The following is a 10647-nucleotide window of genomic DNA, read 5'->3' on the forward strand; positions in this document are numbered from 1 at the left end:
TTGTTACCTTAACATCTGATAATTAATTGGCTCCCACAGATACTGAGCCTGAGACTGACAGTTTCATTAATTGTTTTCTATTACAACCTTATGAGTCAAAACCAAAATAAATCAAGTTTATATTATAAAATTCATTACAAATTTATAAGAGTTATGTGTTAGTAGTTTGTTCATTGTTGTGACTAAATATCTAATAAGAAGTAATCTTAAGGAGGAAGGATATTTGGGGTTCGTTGCTTTAAGACATAGTCCAACATGGTGGAATGTGTGTGGCAATAGAGGTCACCCACATCTGTGCAAAAGTAAGCAGGGAAAGGAGATGACAGTTGCCAGAGAGTTTCCTCCTTACCATTTTTCACTTAGTTGAAGACACAAGCCCCCAGGAATATCAGGGTGAATCTTCCCTCCACAGTTAAAACACTATCAATATGCCCTAAAAGGCAAATCCAGGGTTGTATCTTAATGTTTCCAAATCCAGTCAAGTTGACAATAAAGTGGATTCATGAAGGTGATAGAATGTGTTACACTATGTGCAAATAGCACTTTTCAATGAATCAATCTTCAGATACTCATAATCAATGCCAAATATAGCAACACAACATCTTTCCCCTTGATTACCATGTTTCATATGTTTTTGTATCTTCTATACTTTTACATTATAATAAAACATATAATTGTATTTGAGGCCAAATAAATAATTTCAACTTCTGCATGTAAACTTATTCTCATGTTTCATATAAGAAGTAACCAATTCTCATATTAGAAAAGCAAATGTTGGTTGAAACAAGTTTTTACATGCTTGCAGGTTGCACATCTAGTCTACTAGAAAAGTGATATCTGGTTTAATCTCTAAAAAATTTATCACTAAGCAAAAGATGGATTACACTTCTGTGTCTCTACCACTATTCTGAGATAGAACTGTTGCATTTTCTTGCCCCTATGGAAACTGAAGGAAAACTCAGTCCAAATATGTGTTCACTGTATGAGGATGATGGACCCTTATTCTTTCTTCCAGAATATTCTTTAAGTCAGGCATGCTTTTTAAAAAGGGTATCAATATTCATATTTTCAATGTATAAGTTCTAAGAAATGTACAGCATTCTCCAGGGATGTAGGCTTTGTTGGATTGCCTGTATGTCTCTACACTCATGCCTATTCTGGAGTTGCCTATGGGATTCAGTGGGTTTAAAACAAGAGTGCATGAAGTTTACAAGAGTAGGAAATAAATTTCGGAGAAGGCTAGGAGCATATTTAATAGAGAGATATTGAACATGGCTATGAAATTCTCAAATAATGCTTAAAAGTCTTAATATAATTGATGAATATCAAATAACTTACAAATATCTTAAAGTACCTTGTTTAACAACTAACAAAAATCTTATGAAGAAAAATGAGCAGAAAGACACACTTATACAGTGATATCTTCACAGATTGCCCATGTCTACTTCTTTGATTCACAGACCTAGGTCCAAGATAGCGATTGCAGTGTACACAAGAAATAGAACACACACACACACACACACACACACACACACTGGCTCAAATTGGAAACTCTACTTCACTACCACTTTCTTGATAACTTGAAAGAAATTCTGCTTAGAGTATTAAAACCGTGTGTAAATGTGGGCTGAGCAAGAGTTCATGCTGTTTTCCAGAGTTTCACTTTCTAGAACTATGCTTGAGCAGCTCACAACCACCGTAGTTTCTGTTCATGGATATCTGAAGTTTTCTTCTGGCCTCAGGGGTTAGTTTCACACATGTAGCATGTATATCTTTGTGTGTGCACAAGCACACACATGCATGTAAGCATGTAAATAAGAGCAAAACTGTAATGGGTTAGAGAAATTGCTCAGTGGTTATACAAGTGCCTCCTCCTCTAGAGAACCTGGATTCAATCCTACATGGAAGGTAAAAAACATTTATAGCTTTGGCTTCAAGTGAGCAGACACTCTCTTCTGGCTTATATGGACACTATGCATGTCTGTGATAGACTTACATACACATACCCGAAACACCCAAACACATAGAATAAGATAGAATTACATTGAAATTAAATTCAGTGTTCAGTTTTTAGAAACTAAAATCAAAGAAAGACAGGTGAAAAGAAGAGATAGCACATATTTTGACTCAGATGCAATCCTGTCTTTTTGACTCTAGAAACACAAGTCCAAGGTCCACCACAAATCACAGAAGGAGAGTTATCCTAGCAATAACTTTTTTCAGTGCCTCCTTCATATCCCTGTTCCTCAAACTATAGATAAAGGGATTCAACATTGGAGGAACTATGGAGTACATCACTGAAGCCACTGAGATCTCCCTTGGTGAATCAATTACCTTTGAGGTAATGTATACACCAAAACCTGTCCCATAGAACAAGCAAACAACTGACAAATGAGACCCACAAGTGGAAAAGGCTTTGTATTTTCCTTCTGATGATGGCATTTTCAATACTGTAGACACAATGTGAATATAAGAGAAAATTATTTCAAACAGAGGAATGCCAGCAAAAATAGAAGCCGTAGCAAATATCAGAATATTGTTAATGAGGCTGTCAGAACAGGCCAGTTTGATGACTTGTGCGATTTCACAGAAGAAGTGGAAGATTTCCAGGTCATTGCAGAAAGACAAGTTTAGTATCATCAGGCTATGCAACAGACCATTCACAATGCTAATGAATAGAGAGATAAGAACCAGAATAATACAGAAGCAGGGGTTCATCAGTACTGTGTATCTTAGAGGGTAACAAATGGCTACATAGCGGTCATAGGCCATTATTCCAAGCAGAAAACACTCAAAGATGGTACAAACTGCAACAAAGAAGCCCTGGCTAAGGCAGCCTACATAAGTGATCCTCTGATCCTGTGTTTGTATGTTCACCAGCATTTTTGGAACTGTGATGCTGACTAAATACATGTCATTAAAAGATAGATGACAGAGAAATAAGTACATGGGGGTGTGGAGATGGGAATCACAGTAGACAGCCAACATTATAAGACTATTTCCAAAGATTGTGATGAGGTACATGCCTAGAAAAAGGCCAAAGATGAGAGACTCCAGCTCTGTATCATATGTCAGTCCAAGCAGAAAAATTTCAGAAGTCACAGATTTGTTTTCTATATCCATGATATATGTGAATCTTAAGGAGAAAGAGTCATAAGAAGTTAATAAAACACATGAACTACATGCAACACTAAAATGATATTTGTTAGAAAGCCATCTTTTATGTGCCTTGATCTTTCCAATTTAACCATCAGGAATGATATGTGAGGAAACCAGTTTTAGTTCTACAACAACCAGTTTGTCTCACCTAGTTGTGGCTAACTAGTTCCTTAAATATGGAAAATATCTTACCCAATATCATCACAGAATGTATATACATGGCTAAATGCATATTAAGAGTTGCTGTATTTGAGAATGGGCCTTATATGCTCTAAATGAAACTGCAGCCCCCACTAAAATAGAGTAAGAACAAAAGAATGACATAGACTGGGTTTCAGGAGAAAGATTCAGGGTAATCAATGATGGACTATGATGATAATAGAAGTCCATCTGGGTGGGATCCTTTCTAATCATTCTTTATATGCTGTTCTGACTTGCTATGTTTATTATCTCCTAAAATGCCTTCTTTATTTTCTAGAAATTAATTGTAGGGTCTACATTTCTTGTCTAGCTTCAACAAGAATGTTGTAGATAACTCACCTGTACATTGCAAATGAAACAACTCTCCCTTAGAAATGCAGAAATGCAAATAGACTACATGACAGAACAGGTACTTCATTAAAAATGAATTAAGTCTGAACCAATTCTGGGATATTTCAAGACTTTTCAGGTGGTTTGGAGTAGGTCACAAGCTGAATGCCTGATTTCTTAATCTCTGGAGACTCAAGGTCCAAAGCTCCTCATTAGAACAACTATATAATTGTTATTCTAAACCCAGGAGTTCCAGTCCTTAAATATCACTAATGGAAAGTTTTTGACACTTGATTCTCTGACCCTGACACCCGTTGAATGCAACTAAGTTTCCTCCCTCACTTTAGCATTGCATTCATGAACTATACCACTGCCCTCATAATAGTCATTCATTCTTTTCAATGTTCTTCCACAAACTGAAGAATTTTTTTTTTTATCTTTTCCATTTTCTCTTTTAGCCTGGATCCCATTCTCTTTTTTAAAAGTGTGCCCTATTTATGTATACAAAAGTGAAGCTGCCCAAGTTCCCATTTATCATAAAAACTTAAACAAGATTATCTTCCCTGTGCATCATAGGTGTGATAATTTTATTATAGTGGGGAGAATTTTTAACAGCCCCAATAGTTTGGGCATTTTTTTTTGAGACAGGGTTTCTCTGTGGTTTTGGAGCCTGTCCTGGAACTAGCTCTTGTAGACCAGGCTGGTCTCGAACTCACAGAGATCCGCCTGCCTCTGCTTCGCGAGTGCTGGGATTAAAGGTATGCACCACCACTGCCCAGCAAAGTTTGGGCATTTTTATATGAACCCTTTGGCAGACAACTTGATTAGCTATAACTCATATATTGCACTGAGATTTCATCTGCTGACAAGAACTGACTAGTTTTGGCTCTTTCTCCCCTGTTATATGTTAACTTGTTTTAGTTTTCTTTTATATGTGTATATTTTAGGAAGTTTCACTCTGTTAGGTTTCCATACAACCTCAAATATCTGTTAGTTTTACCTATCCCTCTCTGTATGCTCTCACTTGCCATCCCATCTGTCCTCACACTTCATTTGATCCTCCTGTTCCAGTCCTAAACTTCCCCATGTGTCTATAACTGTCTATTCTATTTTCCCTTTTATGGGGAGGCCTTTTCATTTCCTTTTCCATTTCTTCATACTTAACTTCTATGGTTATACTGATTGAATCCAACTAATAGTTGTTTTATCTTTGGGATAGTGCATGTACCTTACTCTACTGCTCTTTCAGACAGCAACCATTACTTCACATTCAACAGCCTGCTTCTTTGGCAACAGCCCAGCTGCTCAGGCAGCAGTCTTGGCAGGAAATGATTTTTCATAGGCACTGGCTCTGATATTTCTACTAAATGTAGCTTTAACTAAATTTCTATCATGTCATTTATAAATTAGACTTGAGATTCAAAGGCTGGTGTGAAAACATGGATAACTCAGAGAGGTTCAAGGCACTTCTTTCCTAAGAGACACAAGACTCCAAATCCCCCTACTACTTCTGATTCTAACTTGCATTACCAATCCAAAACTATATCCTTAGACCTCAAAACATTTTCTTAGAGAAAAAATTTATGCTTTTACTTTTATCAACATAATACTCTTTGGTCAAAAAGAGATTATTCATTTTTTGGATGTTTCTGAATATCTTCACATGATTTTCTTCTTTTGGCTATAGACATCAAGCAAAACCCATCACCCACAATGTTTATCATTGAGCTCTGTCTAGTCATTAGCATGTACATTTGGACATGCCTTATCATTATACAGTAACTAAGAACAAAGCAGTACAGTTTCATTCAGAAAATTATCAGTATAATATTACATTTCCAAAATGATAAACTTCTGAAATTTCTACAGGTATAATTTCAAAATTAGCAATTATTCCTTTAAAGATACATACAATATATGGGTTAGATTGCTCATAAGCATTTGGACATATACCCCCTTACCATTTCTCTCTCCACTCTTCCCACCTTCCTCCATTTGTTCATTACATTTGTTTTCCTTTTTCCTCTTTTTTATTTTATTGAATTTGGTAACAAGGAAAATGATAACTATTACATTATTATCAATGGCAAATCTTTCTAAGGTTTGTATCTTATCAGTCCCATTACCTTATTTGGCAATTACAAAATCACTTTTTAAGGGTAAACTACTAATTGCCAAGCTGATAGTAACTACAATCTACATTATGTCATTATGTTTGTCATTTATCCCCTCATTTAAATTTTCCATTTCCAACCCATCCATAGTAGCACTATATAGGGTCCTAGCACTCTGCATTGTGATGTTCCCCATTCTTAATAATGGAAAGATTTTTATTTTTTCAAATGCCCTATGTTTTTTGGTTGGTTGGTTGGTTTTTAATTTATTTAAACTTTCCCCCCAAATTCCCACTCCCTCCTCTCCTCCCACTACCCTTCCTCTTCCTCCACAGACCCCCCTACCACACCCCATCCAATCCTAAGAGAGGGTCATGCATCCAGCTCTGTGTAAAGTCCTAGGCCCTTCCTACTACATTTTTATATCCATAGGATTTCTGCCGCCATACAAAGAGATGTTTCCAGGCTGTGCAGTGCTCTGCATGGCATATTTAGATGTAACTCAGATAAAAAACTCATTCTCAGAATTAAACTGCTGAATGTGGCTCCTACCTGGAGGCAAAGAAAAAAAGCTGCACAGCTTTAAAATGCCAGCTTTCTGGGCTATGCTCCTAGCATGACCTCTGTCTCTTGCAGGACACAGTGTTGGATGAATGTATGTAGCTTGGGAGAGAGAAGAAAAAGAATATAGAGAATTAAGTTAATGTGTTAAAAAATGGTAAAATCTTTAAAGAGACAGAGTACAGATAGTTAGAGATTAAAAGAAATAAAGAAAAATAAGCCATGTAAAATGGAAAATTCACAAAGAGTATGGATTATGTATTTTATTCTGTTTTCTTTAAATTGTTTGATTGTGAAGGAGCTAAATATAGAGAGACATTTCATTGTGTGGTCTGCTAAGCTAATCCAACATGTGTATTATAAAGTTATCTTGACTTCAAAATTTGGATCTAAGGACATGATACTTTGGAAAAGAGATTCTTCTTTTGTTTTAAAAGAGAATGAAACCCTGTGGATTGCTTCTATCCCAATATGGTATGATAGACCAAACCTTCCTGAAAGGTTGCTGTGAACCCCTCAAAAAATTACTTTGCTCAACTGCTGATTGAGATGAATCTAGCAGACAGGTTATACCATGAAAGACTTAATTAACAGCCCCCCTATAGAGCAGGAAGAAGTTTGGAGAGAAATAACTACATCCATATTCCCAAATATTGTTTATAAATGTTCTTTTACATTTAAAGGGGGATATGATATAGATATGAATAATTTGGATTGGTATGGATTTTAAGGTCAATTTTGTTATATGTATTTCTGATCTTGATTAAGGTATTGTGATTGTATAGTTAGTTTAAAAATGTAAGGTATAATTAGGAAATATAGGTTGTTAATGGATAATCATCAATAATAGTCAAGCTTATAGTCATATTAGTTAGATTTTATTGATATATAGAGATATATTTCTGTTAAATAGGCATTCTTCATATCTTTCAAAGACTACAGAATATGGCATTTAATGTTTTAATAACTTAGGGCTTTTCGTGAACATGAGACACATCTCCTCCTGACAGCACAAATCTACTTCAAGAGGAAGATGGGCATTGAAGAGGCTCCTTATGGAGTTGGTTAGCCGTTTGGGCAAGAAACTGCTCTTGCCTGGACTGATGCATAAACTAAACATAAAGAACTCACAGAGAGAGGACTGCTGAATTTGTCTAAAGAAATGTCTGCTGGATACTATGGGTCTGTAGGCTGAAAATGGATGCTTCCAACAGTACAGAGGAACTTTGGGTGACTGACCAGGCAGTGAGATATCTCTGTCACTTCTAGAGTTTGGAAGTTGCTTATTTCTTGTTTACTTAGGTAGTACTATATTCTTCTGGAGTCTTTGATGGAGTTGAAGAATAAATAGTTATAGTTTTTCTTAGTTATGATAAAAGATAAAGTAGATATAAATATTGTAACTGTAATTCTTGCTTGATAACTGTTTTACTATATGCAATTTTACTATGTTAAAGTTAAAGCCTTTCTTTTTTTTTAAACAGAAAAGGGGGAAATGATGTAGGAGGGTCATCTGTCTATGTGTTACTTTCATTGGTTAATAATGAAACTTCCTTGGCATTTTGATAGGCCAGCCCTTAGGTGGGTGGAGTAGACAGAAAAGAATTCTGGGAGGAAGAAAGCAGAATCAGGCAGATGTCATGATTCCCCTTCCCAAGACAGATGCTGGTTAGAATCTTCCCAGTAAGTCATGACCCCATGGTGATACACAAATTATTAGATATGGGTTAAAGCAAGATGTGAGAGTTAGTTAAGAGGCTAGATATAATGGGCCAGGAAGTGGTGTTTAAATGAATACAGTTTCCATGTCATTATTTTGGGTAAAATAGCCAGGTGGTGAGTAGCAGCCCACTGCTCCTTTCACAACAATACAGGATACCAAGTCAGTATATGCAGTGAAGACAAGTCACAGTGTCACTATCAGGGGCCCTACAAACTGTCCCAACCATCAACCTTCTTCAAAGGGGCTTTTTTGTTCCCATGCTTGTTCACTCCTACTCCAATTGGAGTTTGTGACCTATTGTTAGCTCAAGCAAAATTTTCAGTGGATGAACCTTTCATGGTCTTGAATTCCTTGCTCATACTCACACTCCTTCCACTCTTTAACTGGATCTTGAGAGCTCAGTCCAGTGCTCCAATGTGGGTCATTGCCCCTGTTCCCATCTGTTGTTGGATGAAGGTTCTATGGTGATATTTAAGATAATAATCAGTCTGACTACAGGGTAAGTCCAGTTCAGATACCCTCTCCTCTATTGCTTAGGGTCTTAGCTGGGGTCGTTCCTGTGGGTTCTTGGGAATTTTTCTAGAGAATGGATTCTTGATAACTCCATAATGGCTTCCTCAATCAGGATATCACTTTCCTTCTCTCATATCTGTCTTTCTTCCATCTTGGCTATCCCATTCCTTCATGTTGTCCTCAACCCCTCTTTTTCCCCTTCTTTCTTTCTACCTCCTGTCCCCCCCACTCTCAATTTTTTTTCTCAATTTCCAAATGGGTGTATATATGTTTTTTTTTGGGGGGGGGGGTCACCTTATTACTTAGTTTCTCTAGGATAATGAACTATATGCTCAATGCCCTTTGTTTATGTTTAGAATCCACTAATGAGGAGTACATACCATATTTTGGGTGGGGGGTTCTGGGTTACCTCACTCAGGATAGTGTTTTCTAATTCCATCCATTTGCATGAAAAATTCAAGAAGTCATTGTTTTTTACCGCTGAGTAGTACTCTAATGTGTAGATGTGCCACATTTTCTTTATCCATTCTTCAGTCATCTAACCTAGATGCTAGATTATGGCTATTAGAAATAATGCTGCTATAAACATAGTTAAACAAATGCTTTTGTAGTATGATTGAGCATCTTTTGTTTATATTCCTAAGAGTAGTATTGCTGGATCCTGAGGTAGGTTGATTCCCAGTTTTCTCAGAAACTGCCACACTGATTTCCAAAGTGGTTGCACAAGTTTGCTTTCACACCAGCAATGGATGAGTGTTCCCCTTGCTTTACATCCTCTCCAGCATAGGCTATCATTGGTGTTTTTGATCTTAACTATTCTGACAGGAGTAAGATGGTATCTTAGAGTTGTTTTGATTTGCATTTCTCTAATAGCTAAGGAAGTTGAACATGTCTTTAAGTATGTTTTGGCTATTTGAAATTCTTCTGCTGAGAATTCTCTGTTTATCTCACTACAACACTTTTTAGTTGGCTTATTTAGAATTTTAATGTTTAATTTCTTGAGATATTTATATATTTTGAAGATCATTCCTTTATCTGATATGGGGTTGGTGGGGATTTTTTCCCATTTAGTAGGCTGTCTATTTGTCTTATTGACTGTGTCCTTTGCTTTACAGAAGCTTCTCAGCTTCTAGAGGTCCCATTTATTTATTGTTGCTTTTATTGTCTGTGCTACTGGGGTTATATTTAGGAAGTGGTCTCCTGTACCCATGCATTGAAGGTTACTTCCCATTTTCTTCTTTACCAGGTTTAGTGTTATCAGATTTATATAGACATCCTTAATCCATTTGGACTTGAGTTTTGTGCATGGAGACAGACATGGATCTATTTTCATTCTTCTACAGGTTGACATCCAGTTGGGCCAGTACCATTTTGAAGATCTTTTTTTACATCTTTTTTGCATCTTTGTCAAAAATCAGGTGTTCGTAAGTATGTGGACTAATATTTGGGTCGTCAATTATATTCCATTGGTCAACATCTCTATTTTTTATGCCAATAGCAAGCTGTTTTCATTACTGTAGCTCTGAAATAGAGCTTGATGTCAGTGATGGTAATGCCTCCAGTGGTCCCTTTATTTTATAGGTTTGTTTTGGCTATCCTGGGTTTTTGGTTTTTCCATATGAAGTTGATTATTGTTATTTCAAGGTATATGAAGAATTGTGCTGGAATTTTGATGGGGATTGCATTGAATCTATAGATTGCCTTTGGTAAGATTGCCATTTTTATTATGTTGATCCTTCCTATCCAGAGGCATGAGAGATCATTTCATTTTCTGGTATCTTCTTCAATTTCTTTCTTCAAAGACTTAAAGTTCTTATCAAATAGGTCTTTCATATCCTTTGTTAGTGTTACACACAGATATTTTATGTGATTTGTAGGTATTGTGAAATGTGATGTCTCTCTGATTTCCCTTTCAGCTTCTTTATCCTTTGTGTATAGAAGGGCTACTGATTATTTTTAGTTGATCTTTTCTCCTGCCACTTCACTGAAGGTATTTTTTTAGCTGTAGGAGTTCTCTGGTAGTGCTTTGTGGGTCAATTATATACA

At 36.3% G+C, this 10647-nt stretch overlaps 1 protein-coding gene across 1 annotated transcript; it reads right to left on the bottom strand.

The window, feature by feature from the left end:
- Positions 1–2184: 2184 nt before the first annotated feature.
- On the bottom strand, positions 2185–3141 carry LOC142847273 (olfactory receptor 7G2-like). The gene has a single exon (XM_075967990.1). It carries the CDS (start codon positions 3121–3123, stop codon positions 2185–2187), a length of 939 nt encoding a protein of 312 aa, XP_075824105.1. The 5' UTR covers positions 3124–3141.
- Positions 3142–10647: the final 7506 nt, after the last annotated feature.

This window comes from Microtus pennsylvanicus, chromosome 3 (assembly GCF_037038515.1).
Source record: "Microtus pennsylvanicus isolate mMicPen1 chromosome 3, mMicPen1.hap1, whole genome shotgun sequence".
Classification (NCBI taxonomy): Eukaryota; Metazoa; Chordata; class Mammalia; order Rodentia; family Cricetidae; genus Microtus; species Microtus pennsylvanicus.

What these genes read in the sequence shown, in the direction of transcription:
- LOC142847273 (XM_075967990.1), bottom strand. Translation starts at nt 3,123, where the DNA reads ATGGATATAGAAAACAAATCTGTGACTTCTGAAATTTTTCTGCTTGGA.